Source organism: Perognathus longimembris, chromosome 20, assembly GCF_023159225.1.
Source record: "Perognathus longimembris pacificus isolate PPM17 chromosome 20, ASM2315922v1, whole genome shotgun sequence".
NCBI lineage: Eukaryota > Metazoa > Chordata > Mammalia > Rodentia > Heteromyidae > Perognathus > Perognathus longimembris.
Window position 1 is genome coordinate 22,804,860 of NC_063180.1, and position 23,636 is coordinate 22,828,495.

At 53.5% G+C, this 23,636-nt stretch overlaps 1 protein-coding gene across 1 annotated transcript; it reads left to right on the forward strand.

Annotated features, from left to right (window-relative positions):
• The first annotated feature begins 291 nt into the window (after positions 1-291).
• Sult2b1 (sulfotransferase family 2B member 1) lies at positions 292-23,520 on the forward strand. Its single transcript, XM_048329919.1, has 7 exons — positions 292-463; positions 17,568-17,710; positions 18,707-18,915; positions 20,071-20,197; positions 20,771-20,865; positions 22,139-22,319; positions 23,073-23,520. Exons 1-7 carry the CDS (start codon positions 405-407, stop codon positions 23,267-23,269), a joined length of 1,011 nt encoding a protein of 336 aa, XP_048185876.1. The 5' UTR covers positions 292-404; the 3' UTR covers positions 23,270-23,520.
• The last annotated feature ends 116 nt before the right edge of the window (positions 23,521-23,636 follow it).

The following is a 23,636-nucleotide window of genomic DNA, read 5'->3' on the forward strand; positions in this document are numbered from 1 at the left end:
GGATGCATTGAATGGAGCCACTGTCAGAGGGGCGGGCAGACCGAGCAGGCAATGGAGGGGAGCCGGCTCCATTTGCCAGGCGTGGCTCCAGGTGGGCCGCACCTGGGCAGAGGCGCAGCCGGAAGCGCCCACGTGGGCCAACCGCGGAGCCCGGACTCTGACTCCTGCGCCCCTCGCGCCCTTGCGCGCGGCCGTCGGGTCCCGCCCAGGCCCAGGACGAGTCTCAGGCCCGGGAGCGGAGCGGGGAGGCCCCGGCGTGTCCCACGGGCCGGGCGGGCGCAGGGGGCGGGGGCAGCACCGGGAGAACCGGCTGCGGCCGCCCCTCCCCGTGGGCCGGGCCAGGTAGGCTCGCGGCGGCTGGGCGCGCGGCGCAGACGCTCGGCGCACCCGGCCTCGGCCCCGCCATGGACGGGCCGCAGCCCCGGGTTCCCCGGAACGCGCTGGAGGACATCTCGGAGCTCAGGTGAGGCCCGGGGTTGGGAAGGGGGTTCCTGGGCACCCCCAGCCTCGGCCAGGACCCGGAGCGCAGGGAACTTGGGCTCCAAAGTTGCCCCTTGTCCCTCCATTTCTCCTCCAAAGTCTTCAGACCGCGGAGCCCGTGGGGACACAGGTCCCCCAAGGTCCCCCAAGGGGGGAGGATTTCGGAGACCAGGGCACCGGACCCCCTCCTTCCTAGGGGGAGAGGTTGGAGCACAGGGTGGCTCCAAGATTCCTGGTGATAACTGACGTAGCGGATACCCCGATGGGGAAACTGAGGCAGAGACGGACACGATGTGAGTGATGACAACCCCCGGGGCTAGAAATAGATTTGAACCCCAGACCCAGAGTCTGGTTGCCCCCTTCTCAGGGAGACTCTCTTGCCTCCACTCTGCAGAGGCTCAGAGAAGGCAGGCACCTAGCCTGGGAGCGCACAGCGAGCTGGTGGGGTGATGTGCTGCTCTGATAGTTTACGTTCCTCCCAGAAGGGAGACTGTTTGGGCTTCCTTGGCCCCTGCAGCCATGCTGGGCTGTGAGGAGGGGAGCCCCCTGTGCGGGGCGCCCCCACTCTGGTCTCTTCACCCCGCTCCTCTCTGGGGCAGGAGCCAGGGCGTGGAGAAAGGACCGCAGGGGCCCGCCGCCCAGATGGACGGATGGCTGTGTGGTGTTGACGGGCACTCTAACGTTTCTGGGCCTCTTGGGCTGGGAAGTCTTCCTTTCTCAGGTTTATGAAAGGTTCCAACATTTTCTACTCAGCATTTTCTCTTCCAGGGCTCTGGGTGGTACCGCTTTACCCCCAGATAACCCTTCTATGCGCCCCTCACCTCCCATCCCCCGGGGGCTACTCTCAGTGCTCAGTCATTCATCTTCTCTGATCCTCACATGGAAGTTTGGGTTTCAGGACCTCCCTCATCCCCCCTCCCACTGCCTGATGGGACCCCCTCCCTTCCCAGGACCCTCAGACACAACACACCCCTGCAGATCCAGCTGCGTCAGAACCATCCCTTCCCCTCATCTCAGGACTCCACTTTCCTCTGGGCTCCCCACCATAGCCTGACAATCCCCCAGCCTCGCCCTTCCCAGGGCCTTGGGTCAGGCTTCCCCCCCCCCCCAGCCTCCAGCCAGGCCCCAAACTGCCTCTCCCAACCACTGTGAGGCTCCCCAGCACCCCAGCCCCTCCAGCCATCTTCTCACCTGCATTTCACCCATCCACACTAAGACTTCAGAGCCGCCGGCCCCACCCGGCCTTCTCTGCCTCTGAGCTTTTGCACATCCAACTTCTTCACAAGGATTCCAGTCTAAAGCCTGAGTCTGTCCCCAGCTGCTCTAGCTCCAATCCCTTCTGCCTGTCCAAAGACACCAAGGCGGTGACTTCCTCCTCCTCCTCCTCCTCCTCCTCCTCCTCCTCCTCCTCCTCCTCCTCCTCCTCCTCCTCCTCCTCCTTTCTTGCCAGTCTTGGGCTGAGCACTGTCCCTGGCTTCTTTTTGCTCAAGGCTGGCACTCTGCCACTTGAGCCACAGTGCCACTTCTGGCCTTTTCTATATATGTGGTGCCAGGAATCAAACCCAGGGCTTCATGTATGCAAGGCAAGCACTCTACTGCTAAGCCACATTCCCAGCCCCTTCTGTTTTGTTTCTGAGACAAGCTTTTCCTATGCAGCCCACACTAGCCTTGAAGTGGACCTCAGTCTCCCTAGTGCTGGGATTACAGGCGTGTACCGCTGTGCTAAGACATGCGATGTGTCCTCGTTCTCAACTCACTCAGGCTCTCTGCCTTATGGTCCCCACCCACCTCCTGCCATTAGCTTCTACCTGCCTCTTCTTTTGCCCATTTGGCCCGCATTATCCACCCCAGGGCCTTTGCACACGTACTAAATTTTCCCCAGGTGTCCTTCCTATCGCCTCTACCAAATGTCTTGGAGATGCAGCATGAGGCATTTGTGGTTAGACAGGGAGAGGGAATGGTGCGTCCACAATGGATTCCCTGGCCCCCCCTCACCGGGGTCTACTTCAGATCTCACCTGGGATACCAGAATGTGTGCCTGCTCATGGGCAAGAAACAGAAAGCCTATGTGAAAATGATAGCATGGGATGAATGAGTAAATGAATGAACTAATGAAAGAACGAGTAAGAGGTTGGGCAACCTTTGAGCATAGGTGAGTCAAGGTTATAGGTGGGGAGGGGCCGAGGCTGACCCAACCAAGGAGTCAGAGGAGGCCTGTGGCTAGGACCTACCAAGGCAAATAGCTGGGTGAACAAAACAACCCAGGGGCTGGGAATATGACCTAGTAGTAGAGTGCTCGCCTCGTATACATGAAGCCCTGGGTTCGATTCCCCAGCACCACATATATAGAAAATGCCAGAAGTGGCGCTGTGGCTCAAGTTGGCAGAGTGCTAGCCTTGAGCAAAAAGAAGCCAGGGACAGTGCTCAGGCCCTGAGTCCAAGCCCCAGGACTGGCAAAAAAAAGAAAGAAAGACAGACAAAAAGAAGGAAGGAAAGAAAGAAAGAAAGAACAAACGAACTCAGGGGGGCCCATCAGGCGTACACGAGCCACACATCCTTTTAACACTGAATTCCTGCTACAGGACTGTCAGTGAGCAGCATTGTTTGGAATGTTCCAGATACCAACATTTGCTTTCTGGTGGATGTGCAGTTTGATGCTGTCTTCTTCCTGCACTGGGTGGGGGGGGATTCAAAAGGCAGGGGTTGAGGGTGTGGCTTACACAGTAGAGCACCTGCTTAGAAAGCCCAAGATTCTAAGATCAAACTCCAAAAGCCTAATAAGGCTCCGGGTGTGGCTTCATGGTAGAATGCTCTGGCATGTGGGAGTCCCCGTGTTCCATCCCAGTACCATGGGAAAAAAAAAAAAAAAAAAAACTTGAAGAAAACCAGAGCCCAGGTAGGCAGGTGAGACCGAGCATGGAGGCAGCATGGACAAGGCCAGGGATTCTTTTGTAGGTTTTGGTTGTTGTTGTTGGTGGTGGTGGTGGTGGTCATCGTGGGGCTTGACCTCTGGGCCTGGGTGCTGTCCCTGAGCTCTTCAGATCAAGACTAGTGCTATACCACTTGAGCCCCAGCGCCACTTCCAGTTTTCTGGTGGTTCATTGGAACTAAGAGTCTCACAGACTTTCCTGCTCGGGCTGGCTTTGAACTGAGATCCTCAGCTCTCAGCCTCTTGAGTAGCTAGGATTACCGGTGTGAGCCACCCACACCCAGCTTTTTAATAAGCCCTGTAACCCCCGCCCCCCAACAGCTCATCCCAGTGCCATCTATTAACTCAGTTAATCCTCCCAGATGAGATTAACCAGGGTGAATGACTAAGTATTTACTAGATGAAGATTTCAGGCTCAGAGAGGGTGAGGGATTGGCCCACAGTCACTCCGCTGTCAAGTGGGGCGTGGCCAGGATTTGAACCCTGGGAACTGTGCCTGGATATCACCCTGGATTTTGGGAGGGACCCGGAGGGACAGGAAGTGGGAAGGAAGCCCAGCCAGGACTGTGGGTACTTCTCGGGGTACTTCTTGTCAAGGCTAGAGAAGCTAAGCTGGCTTCTGGACCAAGTATGACCAAGTGTGGCTATCTCAGCTGCCCCTCCCTCCCTCTAACTCTGAGTCCCCCTCACCCCACCCCACCCCCTGTTGGGTGTTTTCTGATCTCTGCTCTGGATTTTATGGCCAGCTTGCTAATGCAGCTTTTACAGCCTGTGTCTTCTATGTCAGGCTGAGAGAGCTTCCAGCTGCCCATCCCCTCCCCCCCCCCCGCCCACACGCGTGTGCAGCTGGCCATGTGTGGTGGTCGCCTTGGCCATCGGGATGGGCGGAGGTGAGATGTGGGATTTCCCGGGGCTCCTGCATGCCTGGTTCTGGTCAGTGGGCCCCGCATGGCCTGGGCACCTGAGGCAGGGAACGGGGCGCTGCCATCCTTTTCGTTGGTTAGTTGAGGAATTGGTTTGGGTTTTTTTTTGTTTTTTGTTTTTTTTGCCAGTCCTGGGGCTTGGACTCAGGGCCTGAGCACTGTCCCTGGCTTCCTTTTGCTCAAGGCTAGCACTCTGCCACTTGAGCCACAGCGCCACTTCTGGCCGTTTTCTGTATATGTGGTGCTGGGGAATCGAACCGAGAGCTTCATGTGTAGGAGGCAAGCACTCTTGCCACTAGGCCATATTCCCAGCCCTGGTTTGGGTTTTTTCTTCTCTTCTTTCTCCAACTCCCAGAGGCCCCCCCACCCCACCCCAGTCATTCCAGGATGACAGTAACCGTGACCTTCCCCAGGGTGCACCTGGGCCAGGCCCTGTGCCAAGGGCCTTGCACCTGGCAAGGTTCTACAGACCCTGGGTCAGCACTGATTTCCATGTCCCAGATGTGGGAAACTGAGGCCCAGAGCTGAATCACCTGTTAAGTTCCTGAGACTCCTTTCTTTGTTGTTGTTGTGTTTGTGTGTGTGTGTGTGTATGTGTGTGTCTGTGTGTGTTCTGGTGCTGCAGATAGAACCCAGGACCCTTGGCATGTGCTAGGCAAGTTCTCTACCACTGAGCTCCACCTCTGAGCTGGAAGACCCCATTTTGTATACAAGGCAAGCAGTCATGCACTAGGCCATATTCCCAGCCCAAGACCCCATTTCGTGTGTCTGTGTGTACCAGATATTGGGACTTGAACTCTGGCCTAGGCCCTTGTTGTCCCTTGTTTGAGGCAGGAACTCTACAATTTGAGCCACAGCTTTTGGAGGTAAATTGAAGAGAAGAGTCTCAAGGACTTTTCTGCCTGGGCTGGTTTTGAACTGTAATTCTCAAATCTCAGTCTCCTGAGTCGCTAGGACTGCAGGTGTGAGCCACCATGCCCAGCTAGAGACCCCATTCTTAAGGTTTTAGACGTGGACTTTGAACCACAAGAAGAGACTCCAGGAGGGCCCTGCTCCACCTGGGGATGTGTTGCCCTAGCAGGTGACAGTGTCCATCCTTCTGAGATGAACAACATGAGACCCAGGTAAAAGATTTTCTAGTTGCCACATTCAAAAGAGTCAAAAGAAAGAGGTGGGGCTGAGTGTGATTGTGCACACTGGTAATCCCAGCTACTGCAGGAGTAGAGATGGAGAGGATCATGATTTGAGGTCAACTGGGCAAAAAGTTATCAAGGCCTCCATCTCATAGAGCAAGCTGGTATGACAACATGCACCTGTAGCGGCTTCCGTGAGAGGAAGGAATGATGGGAGGATCACAGTCCAGGAGAGACTCTGTGAAAAATAAAGCCAGGGGCTGGGGATATGGCCTAGTGGCAAGAGAGCTTGCCTCGTATACATGAGGCCCTGGGTTCGATTCCCCAGCACCACATATACAGAAAAACGGCCAGAAGTGGCACTGTGGCTCAAGTGGCAGAGTGCTAGCCTTGAGCAAAAAGAAGCCAGGGACAGTGCTCAGGCCCTGAGTCCAAGGCCCAGGACTGGCCAAAAAAAAAAAAAAAAGAAAGCCAAAGGGGCTGGTGGTGTGGCTCGATGGCAGAGTACCAGCCAGTCAGCATGGTATTGCTTTTTCTTTAGATGATCAATAAGATGTGCTGCTCCCCACCACTCCCTCGGGGGCTTTGAAAACGGGGTGCTGCCTCTTTTCCCCGCAGAGTTGACTTTCCACAGAAAAGATGCCCTTGGCATTCCAATCTCATCCATTTCATGGTCCAAGCTGTCCCCACCCTGCTAGGAAGCCCGTGCTGCCCAACTGGAGCAGCAGCTGTGGAAAAATGGGAAGACTTGAGTTTCAGCACAGTCCCCGGCTTCACCAAAACCCAAGCACCTCTGGGCTCCGCAGTCACATCTGAAGTGATGGGTGGCCACGTGTGACCACACAGTGGGGACCTGGAACAGAAGCTCTGCTCCAGGCTGAAGCCCAAGGGCAGGAGAGAGAGACACATGGGAAATATAGGGGAGACAGAGAGAGGGGAGGGGACAGAGGGAGGGAAAGAGAGAAGGAGGGAGGGAGAGCCAGGCAGGGGAGCAATGGGAAGAGCCCCAGGCAGGAGGCCCTGTGTGTCCGAGCGTGGGACATTGAAGGAACAGAGTGAACCTCACCGGGGAACTGGACGGCACTGACAGTGTCGCTGGCCAGGCTGGGGGCCTAGAAAACAGGTAGGGCAGGTGGCCTGATCGGGGACCCAGAGAGGGAGAGGGGGGAGAAGGAGAGGGAGAGAGAGGACTGGCCTTCAAGGGATAGTCAGGGACCTCCCACCAAAATCAATCATGTCACCCATTGGGTGAGCATGGGTCTCCACCTCTTCTCCCTCTCCTGTAAATCCATTCATTGCCTGGGCATGGCAACCCACCGTTGTGAATTCAGCCACCACTTGTGTGGTGAGGGAGGTGGGAGATGGCATTTTTCTATTTGGTTTTTCTTTTATGCCCTTTTTCTGCTTGTGAGTTGACATTAGCAAAGTCAGAAACACCTAGCATAACAAACCCTAAAGATGTAAAGACAGAGGTTCACCCCTTTAGCTGGAATTTTCTCTCTTGTTTAAAGTCTGTTTAGCAGCCCTGAGGATTGAACTCAGGACCTACCTGTTTGTTAGGCTAGCTTTCTATCCCTTGAGCCACGCCCAAGACCAGAGCCCAGAGCCACGCCCACCACAGCCAGGCCACACCCATCACAGCCAGGCCACACCCACATGATCGTGCTGTATCAAATTACACGGGAAAAGCCACGCTCCTCAGAGCCACGCCCACAGGAGCCACGCCCACATGGCTGAAAAGTTAGCTCGCCTGACGCTTCTTGGGTGTCATTACATAGCCCAAACTGACTTCAAACTTGGGGTCCTCGGGCCCCTCCTCCCTGGGTGTTGGGATTTCAGAGGTAATCCCTGGCCCCAGGTTTTATGATTATTATTCTCTGACTAAATCCAGCCTCACAAGTATTCATATAGGGTTGATGGGTATTGTAAGTCACCTAGTCTTGGTTTACAGGCTATTGGAAGGACAAAGGGGCCTTCTGCGCTCCATGGAGTGGGGTGGGGTAGGGTGGGATGGGGTGGGGTGGGGTGAGGTGGGGTGGGCGTAGCCTAAGTGGGCGTGGGTCCCTTGTAGAACCCTTCTCTAGCACATGAACAGACCCTGCGTCTCATTGCCAGCTGGGCCAGAAAGAAAGGCAAGGAGGAGAGCCAGCTCAGCCTCAAAGTGTCATGATGGCGGGCTGGGGGTGTGGCTTAGCGGTAGAGTGCTTGCCTGGCATGTATGAAGCCCGGGGCTCGGTTCCTCGGTACCACATAAACAGAAAAACAAAACAAAAAGACTGTCAGGATTTGCTCACAGAAACATAAGCAAGTTGGAGTAAGGTATGGGTTCTAATGTCAATCATTGCAGAGCCAGGCTGGGGCGGAGGAAGCAGCCCAGAATCGCCTTGTGGGGTCTGTGGGCCCCCCAAGTTTACCACAGCAATAATTAGGGTGGCTCTTCACCCAGGTGATAACAAATACATCTGATGCAAGCCTGTAATCGGCACCCAGAAGGTGCAGGTAGGAAGATGCAGTTTCCAAGCTAGCTTGAGCTGCATGGCAAGACTATCTCAAAGGAAAGCCAAACAAACATGTTTTGTTTTGTTTTTATTGCCAGTCCTGGGTCGTGGACTCAGGGCCTGAGCACCGTCCCTGGCTTCTTTTGGCTCAAGGCTAGCACTCTACCTCTTGAGCCACAGCTCCACTTCCACCTTTTTTCTATATATGTGGTGCTGAGGAATGGAACCCAGGGCTCCATGTATACAAGGCAAGCGCTCTACCACTAGGCCATATTCCCAGCCCCCAAACAAACATCTGTACCTACCTTACAGCCAGCCTCTTTCCCCTGACGGCCTGGCCGGAGGCTGGCCCTCCTCTGGGCAGGTGGCTGCCTCTCCTGTTTATCTAACTGCATACAACTTAGGCACTCTGCTAGACAAACACAAGAAAGAGATATCAAAGATCAAAAACAAACACATGTATTAACTACGGTGCTTGGTCACTTGATATAGAGATATGGTGCAAGAATAGCCCTTTTTTTTTTTTTGGTGGTACTGAGGTCTGAGTTCAGAACCTCCCAGTTGTGAGGTAGGCTGTCTACCACTTGAGCCATGCCCACAGCCCTTTTTATTTTGGTTATTTTGAGGTAAGGTCTCATGTTTACACCCGGGCCTGAACCTCAGTCTTCCTGTTTTCTTTTCCCACATATCTGGGATGACTGGTATTCACAGCCACATACAGCTATTGTTTAAGATGGGGTCTTGCTAACTTTTGCCCAGACTAGCTTCAAACCATGACACTCTTGGTTTCTACCACGTGAGTAGCTGGGATGACAGGGGTGAGCCAGTACTTTTGGCTCCTTTGATGTATTTCAGCAAGAGTTGCAGACATCAGAAGAGTTACCCTCAGCATTCCCGCCTGCACCTCAGACATTAGAGTGTTTGTCAGCTTTTGTTTTATCTCATCTTATTTTATTTATTTATTTATTTATTTATTTAGTGTGTGTGTGTGTGTGTGTGTGTGTGTGTGTGTGTGTGCCACTCCTGGGGCTTGAACCAGGACTTGGGCGCTGTCCCCGAGCTTTTGTGCTCAAGATTAGCGCTCTACCACTTGAGCCACAGCTCCACTTCCAGATTTTTGGTGGTTCATTGAATACAGGAGCGTCACAGACATTCCTGCCTGGGCTGGCTTTGAACTGTGATCCTCAGATCTCAGCCTCCTGAAGAGCTGGGATGATAGGCATGAGCACTGGCTCCCAGATTGTGTGTGGGCTTTCAAAAATAGAAGGAGCTAGGGGGAGGGGGAGGGGGGAAATGAGGGAGGCAGTAACAAGTAGAACAAGAAATGTACTCACTGCCTTTCATATGAATCTGTAACCCCCTCTGTATCATTTTGACAATAAAAAATTGAAAGAAAAAAATAGCAGCTTTATAAAAGGAGGAGCTGCAGAAATCTGAAGTCTGCGGACTTTGAGCGTTCTTGCCAGATGAAGGGCCTCCTTCTGATTGGCTGGGCTCCAACATCCTTGGTCGTCTTGATTTCTGTATCTTCAGCTTTATTGGTTTTGGCCCCTCTTCAAACAATGTTGCGGTCAACATCCTGTTATGCATTTCACCAGCCACTCCCTCACGGGACATCCATGGATCCTATGCTATGGGGGTGGGGGGAGACTGTCCCCATTTCCCATTTCCTTCTTTATCCAGTGGTCATAGCAGGGGAATATCTGGCCACCTCATGCTGTCTCTTTGAGTTAGAACATGGAAGGAAGAAATTTTCTTTCTTTCTTTCTTTCTTTTTGCCAGTCCTGGGACTTGGACTCAGGGCCTGAGCACTGTCCCTGGCTTCTTTGTGCTCAAGGCTAGTACTCTGCCACTTGAGCTACAGCGCCACTTCTGGCCATTTTCTATATATGTAGTGCTGGGGAATCGAACCCAGGGCTTCATGTATACGAGGCAAGCACTCTTGCCACTAGGCCATATTCCCAGCCCAGAAGAAATTTTCTGTTCCCTTCTATTTCCGCTACTTGTGGAGGAAGGTGGAGTTAAAGAAGATGCTAGGCAAAGGCAACTAATTACTAAGTACTAAACCAGCACTTTATGGGGTGCTGATGTCCTGGAGAGGGAGGAGGAGCCAGCGCAGGCCTCCTGTAATGTTGAAGAGTGCTCCCTGGGCTCATGCTCCAGCCAGGAGAGGCTTTCTTTGGCTCTGGCTAAACCCTGAGTCATCTCTTGGATGGACTTGGGGACATCTGCCCAGATGCACCGGGGGAAGCTCAGTGGAGAAGTGGGGGGGGGGGGGGGCAGGGGAGTGGCAGATGGACAGCGTGGGGCAATTAGGGTGCTAGACTCTGCGTCATGGCTGCAGGGTGCCCGGAAGCTGGCTCAGACCGGGGATCTTGGCAACCTTCCAGGGGAAATCAGGCTGGCCATGGGCGTGAATCAGCAGGCCACCTTGGCCACTGAGACAATCCTAAGGGGTTCTGGAGGAAGCCAGGGCGCCGTGCCAGCCCTGCTCAGGACCCTCCTGTCACTGCCATCATCTTTCCATGCCAGTCTCCACCCGGGTCCTCGCCCTCTGGCTCTTCCCTCCCTTCCTGCAGAGATCTTTGCCAAAGGCCACTTTGTCAGAGGGCCTATCTGACTGCCTTTATCTAAAACTGCAGCCTCGTCCACTGGGCGCCGGTGGCTCACACCTTTCCCAGCTACTCAGGAGGCTGAGATCTGAGGACTGCGGTTCAAAGCCAGCCCAGACCAAAATGTCTTTGAGACCCTTATCTGCAATGAATCACCAAAAATCTGGGAGTGGAGCTATGACTCAAGTGGTAGAGCACTAATCTTGAGCACAAAAGTTCAGGGACAGTACCTGGGTCCCAAGTTCAAGCCTCAGGACCAACATACACACACACACACACACACACACACACACAAACACACACACTCAGCTGCAGCCTCCACCACTGGGAAAATTCTCTGTCTCCAAAGGCCTCAACTTTGAGATCTTCCTTCCTCAGCCTCCCAGGTCTGGCCACCTCCCTGTACATGAGTCATTTGAATTTGGGGGCTTTATTCTTATATGTTCTTGAGTCGTTGGCACATAGTAGGTCCTCAATAAATATCCATGGGAGGAAGGAATGGCCTTGCCCCTGTCAGAGGCAGAGACAAATGGTCTCCTTTGAGACAACGATCAGAGGTCTCTCAGGATGTAGAGAGGGCTCTGTGTCCCCTGAGTGAAAGCCCATTCTTTAAATGACATGTCCCCAGTGGAGCCGTCACCCCTTGGGTGGCTTCTCACATATACTTGGGTGGCTAAAAGAGACAGAGCATCCAGACATTTTGTTATAGGTGTTAAGTGTTTATATGAATGAAGCTCTTAAACATATTACTATACAAAGCCAGGCATTGGTGGCTCACATCTGTAATCGTAGCTACTCAGGAGGCTGAGATCTGAGGATGGCCGTTCAAAGCCAGCCTGGAGAGGAAAGTCCATGAGACTCTTATCTCCAATTAACCACCAGAAAACTGGAAGTGGAGCTGTGGCTTAAAGCCGTAGAGCTTGGGCTGGGAATGTGACTTAGTAGTAGAGTGCTTGCCTAGCAAGCATGTAGCCCTGGGTTTGCTTCTTCAGTATCACATAAACAGAAAAGGCCGGAAGTGGTGCTGTGGCTCAAGTGGTAGAGCGCTAGCCTTGAGCAATAGCAGCTCAGGGACAGTGCCCAGGCCCTGAGTTCAAGCCCCATGACAGGCACAAAAAGGAATAAGAAAAATAACAATATAGTTAAAAATCAACCATCTTCAGGAAGTTGGAGTTCCTCTCCTGTCCCCTCCTCTCCTTTTCTTTCCTTTTGTGCCAGTGCCGAGGCTTGAACTTGAGGTCTTATGTTCTCACTTATCTCTTTGTATCAAGGCTGACACTCTACTACTTGAGCCACACTACCCAGCCCTTCTACTCTTAGTGTACCTTTCAGATACCATCTGGTCCAGGCCAGCCTCAGCCCCCCGATCCTCCCTGAGCCTCCTGAGTAGCTGGGATTAACAACTGCACAACACCACACCTGGCTTGTTTTTGGTTTGGGCTTTTTTTTTTTTTTTGGTGGGGTTGGTTGTTTTTTGGGGTTTTTTTTGTTGTTGTTTTTTCTGAGATAGGGTCTCACTTTCTCCTCCACCTGGGCGGACCTTGAAGTAAGATCCCTTTCCCCCAGTCTGGGATCATCTCCTGTCTCGACTCCCAGCCTTTTTTGTCTTTTCCTTTTTTTAGCTTTAGTGAGGATTTATCTTAGTGGAATATGGTCAAAGTACGGAGAAATGGAGAAGAGAAATATTTCTGAATCCTTCCCGCAAAGCTCCCAGCAATGGCGTGGGAGAGGCGTGGTTAGAGCGGGCGTGGTCATAGAGTGGGCGTGGCCATCAAGGGAATCAGCCAGTGGGGATTTTGAGTGGGTGTGCCGTGTCACTGTGTCCTGGATGTGTTGTCGTGGGCGTGGCTAGTGTGGGCGTGGCTGCGGTGGGCGTGGCTTGCCTGCTAGAGTATCTGCATAGACCTCACTGTGTTTGAGGCCACCATTCTGCCAAGCTCACCAAAAGGCAGCGACCCTGGCTCTGGTCCTCTCAGTCTGGTGGTATTTTTCACTCCCACAAAGTCTTGAGTCTTGGCATCGCTCGGCGTGGACCTGCCTCTGTTCATCCATTTACCTCACAAATCACATTTCGGGCCATTCCCAGGATTTTTGTTTGTTTCTTTTATTTGTTTCCTTATTTGTTATTTACTTATATTTGTTTGTTTGTTTGTTTTGTTTGTTTGTTTTTTGGCCAGTCCTGGGGCTTGGACTCAGGGCCTGAGCACTGTCCCTGGCTTCTTTTTGCTCAAGGCTAGCACTCTGCCACTTGAGCCACAGCGCCACTTCTGGCCGTTTTCTGTATATGTGGTGCTGGGGAATTGAACCCAGGGCCTCATGTATACGAGGCAAGCACTCTTGCCACTAGGCCATATCCCCAGCCCTATATTTGTGTGTTTGATTATTCTTGCGGTACTGGGGTTTGAAAACCCAGGACCTCGCACGTCCAGTTTTCCACGTTTATTGCACGAGTTAGTTTCAAGATAGGGTCTTGCTTCCTGCCCAGGCTCCTGTCTGGACGCAGTCCCCCAGGTGAGGCTTCCCATCATAGCCGTGCCCACAGGCATGCACCGCCACACGCAGCTGGGTTGAGACAGGAATGGTGTCTCAAAACTTTTCTGCCCAGACTGGCGTCACACCTGGATCCTTCCAATCTCTGGCCTTCCAGGTAGCTAGGATTACAGGTGTGAGCCACCAGTCCTGGCTCCGCATGGATGGCACAAATGGAAAATTCCACCTCTGACCTCCTTGGGCTGGTGAGAGTCCTACATGTAGTGGCGCTACAAGCATTGCAAAAATTGCCTTGGGGTTGTGAGTATAAGGTGTATGTGACACCGTGAAATTGTTCAGACCTGGCTTCCGTCCCCCAGATAGTTTGCTATGGATTGGGACCGACTTCAAAGTCCAAAAAGGATCTGAATCCCAAACAGTTCTGGGCCCTGGCCTTTCAAATACAAAGGCAGACCTTTGGCTTGTATTATATAATTGATTTAAATCTTTTTTTTTTTTTTTTTTTTTGCCAGTTCTGGGGCTTGGACTCAGGGCCTGAGCACTGTCCCTGACTTCTTTTTGCTCAAGGCTAGCACTCTACCACTTGAGCCACAGCACCACTTCTGGCTTTTTCTGTTTATGTGGTGCTGAGGAATCGAACCCAGGGCTTTATGCATACTAGGCAAGCACTCTACCACTAAGCTATATTCCCAGCCCTATATAATTGATTCAAAATAGCTCTGAAGGGACCAGTGTAGGGTGTGTGTGTGTGTGTGTGTGTGTTGGGGATGGACAGCAGGGCCAGGGCAAGGAAGCCCAGAGGCCTGTTTGAGAGCAGGGACATTAGCTAGAGGCCTCAATGACTAGAAGTGATGTCAGGACAATGGTGTGAGACAAACAAGGGCAAGAGTCATGGGACTGAATGGAAAACAAGGAAGCAGCTAGTGCAAAGGTCCTGTATCAGGACCAAGCTCACCATGTAGATGGAAGAATGAGACCAGCATGGCCGGCGCCTCTAAATGGGTATGCAGAGAACAACAGACCTGGAACCAGCCATAGAGGTGGGAGGTGGGAGAATAGTTGGGCAGGAGCCAATTCGGGTTTCTTTTCTTTTTCTTTTTTTTTGTCACTCGTGGGGCTTGAACTCAGGGCCTTGTCCCTGAGCCTCTTTGTGCTCAAAGCTAGTGCTCTACCAATCGAGCCACAGCACAGAGATGTCTTCCTGTCCCGTTCTTCCACATGGTGAGCCGGATGCACAGAAATGTTTAGCCAAGTCGCCAACATCACACAGCCAGCTGATTGGGCAGAGCCAGCTCCAAAAGTGAACGTCACTGAGCTCAGCCCCTCTGGGAGGGCTGGACTGCCTCTGCCCTTGGAAGTCGAGCTCTGAACAGGGGACAGGTTTGTGGATTGCCCACCTGTTGTGTGTCAGGGACTGAGGATGGAACAAAGGATGAGAAGGATGGGAGTGGAAGGGAAGGAGAGACATCTCTTCAGAGTCAGGTAGGAGATCTCTTGGGAAGAATGCTGTGTGACTTGGCAGAGTATATTAACCTCTCTGTGCCTCCATTTCTTCTGACATGAAATGGTGCCCTTAGTACCCACAGTGTGAGGTTCTGGAAGAGCTCTATGATACAATCTATGCCTCTTTCCCCTGCTGTGGCCAGGCCCTTGGGGGGGGGCGGGGCAGAATAAAGGAAATGACAGCTCATGTGGAAAAAAGGGGGCTCTTAGTCAAGGAAGAGAGCCTTAGGAGGTGGCATCTGACCCAGTTCTTAACTAGAGATGCAGAGAGAAGAGGTAGAAGATATTCTTGATGGGGGAACAGCACATGCAAAGGCCCAGAGGTATGAAAAATACTCAGTGAATGGGGGGAATTGCTTGTAACTACCGCTGGTGTCTAGAGGAGAGGGACAGGTGGGCCCAGGCTCTGGCGCGCCTTGAGTTCCGGTTGAGGGGCTGGGACTTGGTCCGAAAGGCATTAAGGAGCCACCGGATGGAGGAGCATAGGGACAGTGAGCGCTAGGTCACAAAGATGGACAGAGGATGGGTCACATATCTATGGGGAGAGGAAGACTCCAGAGCTGGCCAGGAAATGGGGTACAGAGAGGAGCGATCGGGGCCTCAAGAGTCAAGAAGTCAAGTCTTTCTACCAGGCTCAGTGCTTCACCCCCTGTAATCCTAGCTACTTGTAAACTGAGATGGGAGGATCATGGTTTGAGACCAGCCCAGGCAAAAAACGTTCACCAGACCTCATCTCTACTAAGGAACTGGGTATGGCGGTACATGCCTGTGATCCCAGCTACATAAAAGGCAGGAGAACCAAGACTTGAGGCCAGCCTGGTAAGAGCGTACCTGGAAGCAAAACAGGGCTGGGGGATGACACGGCTCAGGTGATACAACACCTGAGGAGCAGGTACCAAGCCCCCGACTTCAAACCCCAGCACAGAACAAAATGGAAGAATCCCAAAGGGATGGGGCATTTCTTAGGCTCCCCTGGGCTGTGGGGTGCCCAGGCAGGGCTGCCCAATGGTCTCCCGGGGTTGGTGGGCAGATCCTGGCACCCTGTCCTTCATGGCGGCAGGGGTCCTGCCTGGTGCTTGCTGCCAGCCTCACCCCCCACCCTCCACGCTTACATTCCTCTATTTAAATGGCGCCATCTTCACAGGCCTGGCCCCTGACATGGTTTGTGGGAACTAAAGGGGCCTGTGACCTGGGGAAGGGAGAGGTTGCCCCCGGGGGCCAGGCTTGACTTCTGGGACAGGGAGAGCAGGCATACAGACTCATTTGGGGATGGGTGGCCCAAATCCAGCCAAGCGCTGATGGAACCCTTGGGGCCTCCTGGCCTGCCCAGCTCAGGGGACTGAATTCCAGGCTCAGACCCGGGGTGGGGATGGGAGCCTTGGCTGGTGTTAGGGTGACAGGGTGGGGAGGCACTAGGAAAGAAATCTGCAAGCCTAGAAACCAGGACTACCTGGATTCCAGTCTCTCCCTGGCTGTGTTACCCAGTCTCACAAGTACTGGGATTTGAACTCAGGTCCTTGCATTCTTGATCAGGCTTCCTGCCCCCCCCACACTGAAGGCTGGTGCTCTATCACTTGAGCCACTCCTCCACTTCCAGTTTCTTACTAGGTTCATTGGAGTCTCCTGGAGTTTTTTCCTCCTGGGCTGGCTTCAAACTTGGATCCTCAGATCTTAGCCTCCTGAGTAGCTAGGTGGTTGTCTCTTACCCTCAGGTGACAGAAAAGGAAACTGAGGAGATAGGCAGAAATGACAGGGATAAACAGGTATTTAGAGGCTAATCTGTCTAGTAACTAACTGATAGCCTCAGGGAGTGTGGCCACAGGACTAAAGTCTTCCTGGCAACTGATTTCATCACTACTTCTGCCCGCCCAACCAATGAGGGCAGGCGTGACGTAGCTGCATGTATAATTAAGTCACAGCATACATCATTTACCAAAGGCTTACTGCATGCTGCCCAGTGCTAGGTCTACTCAGTAGTGTTGCTTCTAGTTCTTTGTGATGAAATATTAGCTTAGGTTTGTGGGCTTCCATTTAGGAGCCAGGATCTACTTGAAGAATGGCTACTTTTCCGCAGTCTTTTTTTTTTTAAATGGACAAAATTTTGTGTGGGGGTGTGTTTGCTGGTCAGGAGGTCTGAACTCAGGGACTGGGTGCTTTTGTGCTCAAGGCAAGAGTGCTCTACCTCTTGAGCCACAGCTCCACTTCCGGCTTTTCTCCTGGTTAGTTGAAGATAAGAGTCTCACAGACATTTCTGCCCAGGCTGGCTTCAAACTGTGACCATCAGATCCTAGCCTCCTGGGTAGGTAGAAGGGCAGCCGTGACCCACCTAGCTCCCTTTATTATCTTTTGCAGATACACTCTTGTATTTTTGTCCAGGCCATCCTGGGTTATATTCCTCCTATGTTACACCTCCTACATTGCTGGAACCACAGTCTTGAGTCACAGTCTGGCCCATTGAGATGAGGTCCTGTTAACTTTCTGTCCAAGGTGGCTATCGATCTCATCTGTGGCTCTTGCATAGCTCGGATTATAGGCATGTATCACCATGCCCAGCTCAACTGTTCCTAAAACATCTCACTTAGGAACCTTAAATCACCTGGTGACTCACTGTGGATTTTGCATGTGGATTCTGTGGTGGGTTGACATGAGGTGAGCACCTGATGTCTCTGGTGTCAGTTTGCTCTTTGGTTAAGTGACCTGCCTCTCCCTCCAGGGTTGGGGTGAAGAATAAATGTATGGAGAACCACCTGGCCCCATTTTCGTATGTGAAGCACTGTGTGTCCCACCAGCTGTGTGGCTTTGGGAAAGTCACTCTACCTCTCTGAACCTGGCTCTCTTTATCCATCAAATGGAGATGCTAAATAATAATTGTGATGTCACAGGGTCGTTTGTTTTTAGGGGGACTAGTGAAGCGCCCCCACTTTGTTGGCGGGCAAATTGAGGCTCAGAGAGAAGAAGCTCCCTCCCTCACTGATCGTCTCCCCTTTTTTTTCCTGCAGCCAGAAGCTGCCAGGAGACTACTTCTGGTACAAAGACATCCCCTTTCCCCTTGGCCTGTACTCTCCAGACAGCATCAGCCAGGCAGAGAATGCCCTGGATGTGCGGGATGACGACATCTTTATCATCACCTACCCAAAATCAGGTACCTGCTGGGGCAGGAGAGGAGGCAGGGGTGGACAGGGTTGGCCACCAGGAGAGCCAGGTGCAAGGGCTGGTGAGCTGGAAGCCACCGTGACCTTCTCACAGGTAGTAGAATGTGGCTCTAAAATGTTCCAGGGGGTCAGGGTAAGTGTGTCTGCCTGTCCACCGGCAGAACTGGTTCCCGAAAGAAGACCAGACTAACTGAAAGGGCCGGGTCCTGATTTGGCGTCCTGCAGTGCCCCCTGCTGGCCCAGCTCCAACCGCACAAAACATAGCCAGAATAGACTGGGGTGCCTACTTCCAGCCAGGGCTACTGGAGGCATGCCGGCTAGGCAAACGCTGCCAGGACCAAGCCCCTTGTGACCACGCCCACTTGAGCCAGTGTGGCCACGCCCAGTATAAAACCATGCGGGTCGTGGCCACGCCCACTTGGGGGACACATCCCAGCTCTTTTTTTGTTGTTGTTTTGTGGGGTTTTTGTTTTTTTTGTTTTTTGCCAGTCCTGGGCCTTGGACTCAGGACCTGAGCACTGTCCCTGGCTTCTTTGTGCTCAAGGCTAGCACTCTGCTACTTGAGCCACAGCACCACTTCCGGCTTTTTCTATATATGTGGTGCTGAGGAATCGAACCCAGGGCTTCCTGCACGCTAGGCAAGCACTCTATCAGTAGGCCACATTCCCAGCCCTGCATTTTGCTTTTTTTGAGAGAATGTCTCACTGAACTTCCTCTGGGCCCATCTCGAACTTGGAATCCTCTGGCCTTTGCTTCCTGAGTAGCTGGGATTACGGGACTTGGTGGGCTTTTTGGTTTGGGGGAGATTTGAACTCAAGGCAGCTACTCTAAGGTTTGACCCACTCTCCTCATCCTTTTTTATTTTTTCAAATAGGTCCGGATACCTCCTCCTCCTCCTCCTCCTTATGCTTCCGGTCTAGCTGGGATGACAGGCACTGGGATGGGGAACACATTCACATTTTCCCGGCCTCTTGTCTCTTCTGCAGGCACCAACTGGATGATAGAGATTGTCTGCTTGATCCTGAAGGACGGGGATCCCTCCTGGATCCGCTCAGTGCCCATCTGGGAGCGGGCGCCCTGGTGTGAGACCATCATGAGCGCCTTCAGCCTGCAGGACCAGCCCAGCCCGCGCATCATGAGCTCCCACCTCCCCATCCAGCTCTTCACAAAGGCCTTCTTCACATCCAAGGCCAAGGTGTGGGCAGGGGGCACAGAGGCCATGGCCTGTATCCCCCAGAGTTTTAAGTTTTCTGTTGCTGAGGATTAAACCCAGAGCTACATCTACCACGGAATCACAGCCACCAGCTTGTGTTGCTCTTTTTACTTTGTGTTTGACACACACTGGCCCGGGAACTTGCAAACGTTCTATCGCAGCCTCCCAAATGCTGGGATCACAGGCATGCACTTCCATGTGCAGCTTTAGACTGTCCCACTTTTTCTTTTCTTTCTTCCTTTCTTTCTCTTTCTTTTATGTGCCGGTCCTGAGGCTTGAACTCTACTACCTGAGCCACAGCTCCACTTCTGGCTCTTTGGTGGCTCATTGGAGATAAGTCTTATGGACTTTCTTGCCCAGGCTGACTTTGAACCTCAATCTTCAGATCTCAGCTTCCTGAGTAGCTAGAATTAGAAGTGTGAGCTATTGGCAACTAGCTTTTTTTTTTTTCCAGTCCTGGGGCTTGAACTCAGGGCCTGAGCACTGTCCCTGGCTTCTTTTTGCTCAAGGCTAGCACTCTACTTGAGCCACAGCACCACGTCCAGCTTTTTCTATATATGTGGTGCTAGGGAATCAAACCTAGGGCTTCCATGTATGTGAGGCAAGTACTCTACCACTAGGCCACATTCCCAGCCCTTTCTTTTTCTTTTTCTTTTTTTTTTGGCCAGTCCTGGTCCTTGGACTCAGGGCCTAAACACTGTTCCTGGCGCTTTTTTTTTTTTTTTTTGCTCAAGGCTAGCACTCTGCCACTTGAGCCATAGCGCCACTTCTGGCCATTTTCTATATATGTGGTGCTGGGGAATAGAACCCAGGGCTTCATGTATACGAGGCACGCACTCTTACCACTAGGCCATATTCCCAGCCCTCCAGCCCTCTTTTTCTTTTTCTGTTTCTTTCCTTCCTTCTTCCTTCCTCTCCCCCTCCTTCCTTCCTTCCTCCTTCCTAGAATGTGGGTGGAGGAGAAGTTCCTCATTCTCTGCCATGAGCTGAGCTATTGGTAACTGCAAGTCCCTTGAAAAGTCTTCCCTGGCTTTTTTCTGCTACACTCAGGAGAGGGGCTCAAAGACAGGCCACTTTAGACAGGAGGGTCCCACCTGTATCTGACGCCCTCCCTCCCAACCCCCCATCTGCACACAGGTGATCTACCTGGGGCGGAACCCCCGGGATGTACTGGTTTCCCTCTATCACTACTCCAAGATTGCTGGGCAATTGAAGGACCCCGGCACACCGGACCAGTTTCTTCAGAACTTCCTCAAAGGCGAAGGTGAGGACCGGGGCACAAGGAGGCGGGGTGGGGGGGGAGGGCAGCCCCCAGCCCTGGCGAAGAGGATCAGGAATGCAAGGTGGATAAGAGAGGAGGTGGCAGAGATCTGGAGCATTGCAGAGTGACACTGAGAGAGGAGCTCAGACACGATGAGAGGCAAAAAGACACAGACTGGGAGCCCCAGAGTTAGGAGAAAAACAGACAGAGGAAGGGAAGCCACCTGTAATTCCAGCACTCATAAGGCTGAGGCAGGAGGACCCACAAGTTCAAAGACAGCCTGGAGTACATTGTGATACCCTGTCTCAAAAAAGAAACACACACACACACACACACACATACACACACACACACACTCACAGCCAAGTATAGTGGCTCACACCTGGAATCCCAGACATTTGTGAGGCAGCGATCAGGAGGATCATGGTTTGAGGCCAGATGGACAAGGGGAGGAGCAGGTTGGAAGAAACCTTGAACTTGGCGAGATGTGAGGGTTTGGGAGGTCACCCAGCCATCTGGCCAGGGGCCGTAGCTGCTCGGCCCTCATCCAGCCCTCACCCTGCCCTTTGCTCTCAGTGCAGTTTGGTTCCTGGTTCGACCACATTAAGGGCTGGATCCGGATGCAGGGCAAGGAGAACTTCCTGTTCATCACCTATGAAGAGCTGCAGCAGGTGAGGCCCCTCTGCCTGGCCCGGGAATGAGGCGAGCAGAACCCTTGAATGCCAACAGATGAACAATTTTCATCTGGGACAGGGGGGGAGAAGATCCTGTTTAAGCTGGGTGCTGGTAGTTCCCACCTGTAATCCCAGCTACTCAGGAGAGGGAGATAAGAGTTCTGACTACCTCCATCTCAACCAGAAAGTATAAATAGGAGGGTCACCATCCAGGCTAACCTGGGCAAAAACAAGTGAACCACTAGCTCAAAAAAGAACAGAGGCTCACATCTATCATCCCAGCTCCTCTGGAGGCTGAGATCTGAGAATCGAGGTTCAAGGCCAGCCAGGTCAGGAAAGTTTGTGAGACTTTTTTTTTTTTTTTTTTTTTTTTTTGCCAGTCCTGGGGACTGTACTCTGGGCCTGAGCACTGTCCCTGGCTTCTTTTTGCTCAAGGCTAGCACTCTGCCACTTGAGCCACAGCACCACTTCTGGCCATTTTCTGTATATGTGGTGCTGGGGAATCGAACCCAGGGCCTCATGTATATGAGGCAGGCACTCTTGCCACTAGGCCATATCCCCAGCCCCTGAGACTTTTATCTCTTATTAACCACCAGAAAACCGGAAGTGGAGCTATGGTTCAAAGTGCCAGAGCACTAGCCACAAGCAAAAGGGTTCAGGGCTCTGAGTTCAAGCCCCACAAGTCACAAAAAAAGAAAAGGCCAAAAAGGCCAGAGGAAGGGAGCACAGCTGAAATAGTTAAGTACTTATCTAGCAAGTACAAAGCCCTGAGTGCAAATCCCACTACGACCTCCAAAAGGGGGGATTTTCTAACCCTAATTCATTGGTAATGAGTAAAAACCCTCCCATGGTTTTCATAGCTCTTTACTGCGAACAAAAAATTAAAACAAACCTGGTTTATAACTTCAGAGAGGTTAAGTCATTTACAAAGATCCCACGTCCCCCTCCCCTCAGGATTTTTTTTCCCCCATCCTGTTCAATTTCTTTTGATGGAAAGATCTTGGAAAGGGTTGGGCATGACCCCTCCCCCTAGTCCATCTAGCTCCATGCTGCAAACCAGAAATGGAGCCACACAGCCCAATGGGTCTTGGGGCCACTCTTGGGTGTGTGGCCCCAAGTTTCTAGGTGAGTGATGAAACCAGGAATGATCTGGACAGGCTGGCGTGGTGGAGTGGGGAGGGAAGCCTTTAGGGGCCACAGGCTGTATGCCCCCCTTCCCCTCTCAGATCCCCCAGACCCCCACTTACCCGCTCCCTATCCTCCATTTCAGGATCTCCAAGGCTCCGTGCAGCGCATCTCTGAGTTTCTGGGCCGGACGCTGGACGAGGAAGCTCTGGGCTCCGTAGTGGCCCACTCGGCCTTCAGCGCCATGAAGGCCAACGCCATGTCCAACTACACACTCCTGCCCCCCAGCCTGCTGGACCACCGCCAGGGCGCCTTCCTCCGGAAAGGTGCGGGCACCCCACCAGGCCACCGCTGCAGGGTGGCCTGGTTCTGGCCAGCTCCCCAACATTTCTAGGCCTCGCTTTTCCCAGCTGTGAAAGGGGCTGGGCAGGGAGGCCAGGGTTGTCCCCCCTCCTCCAACTTCATGGGGCACAGGGCCTGGACCAGGACAGAGCTGCCCTGAGCGGCTGCCCCATCTGCCTCTGCCCCGAAGCTGAGCAGACTCCGTGTCAAAATCCTACAAGCCTGGCCCGCCGGCGCACACCTGCCATCCCAGCCGCTCAGGAGGCTGAGGTCTGAGGATTGCAGTTCGAGGCCAGCCCGGGCAGGAAAGTCCCTGAGAGTCTCCATCTCCCGTGGTCTCCGCGAGAAGCTGCAAGTAGAGCAGTGGCCCAAGGGGGAGAGCACAGCAGCCTTGAGTACAAATACTAAAAAGCTCAGGGACAGGCAGCGCCCAGGTCCCGAGTTCAAGCCCTGGGATGGCACCCACCCAAATGCACGCTAAAATGGAGTCCCTAGCAGTCCCGCTGGAGACACCCCATGCAGACACCCCATGAAGACACCCCCTGACCCCTGACCCCCCCACACACACACAGGGTGTGTGTGCACTGGCTGTGTGCCCAAAGCCACCTGCAGCTTTCTGGGGCGCACACTGGGCCGGGTGGCTGTTTTGGAGGTACCCCCCATGCCTGGCAGGGGAGGGGGTCCCCGGCTTGCGCAGGGCCGGCACCCCTGACCTCCACCCCACCGCCTTTCCCCAGGGGTCTCCGGAGACTGGAAAAACCACTTCACGGTGACGCAGAGTGAGGCCTTCGACCGCGTGTACCGCGCGCGCATGCGCGGGCTGCCGGCCTTCCCCTGGGACGAGGCCCCTGAGAGCCCCGAGACCCGTGAGGACGCGGACCCCGAACCCGCGGAGCCCAGCGCGGACGCCGACGCCCCCCACCCCGGCCCCTGACCCCGCAATAAACGCCGGGCTCCGCCCTCCGCCCACTGCAGTGACCCGCGCCGCCGGCAGGGGGCGCGCGCGAGGGCCCCGGGAGGATGGGGGTGGGGGGGACCCTGGCTGCACCCCGGCCTGTGGGGTACCCGTGAGGGCGCCGCCCTGGGGTCCTCAGGCCCAGGGACTACCAGAGGCCGGGCTGGATAACGCCCTTCCGCAATCCCCGCGCTGGGAGGAGGCAGGAGCAGCATGGGCTCCAGACTGAGAATCCGACTCCAATAATGTTAGATTTTAAAAATGTGTGTGTGTGCTGAGGGCCCGGAAGAGAGGGGGAAGGGGGGCTGGGAAGTGGCTCGGTGGTAGAGTGCTTGCCTAGCATGCA

Bases quoted from the DNA above. Each gene is read 5' to 3' on its own strand.
- Sult2b1 (XM_048329919.1), top strand. From the start codon at position 405: ATGGACGGGCCGCAGCCCCGGGTTCCCCGGAACGCGCTGGAGGACATC. The intron at 17,711-18,706 runs GTACCTGCTGGG...TCTCTTCTGCAG, and splicing joins CATCACCTACCCAAAATCAG to GCACCAACTGGATGATAGAG. The intron at 20,866-22,138 runs GTGAGGCCCCTC...CCTCCATTTCAG, and splicing joins CCTATGAAGAGCTGCAGCAG to GATCTCCAAGGCTCCGTGCA.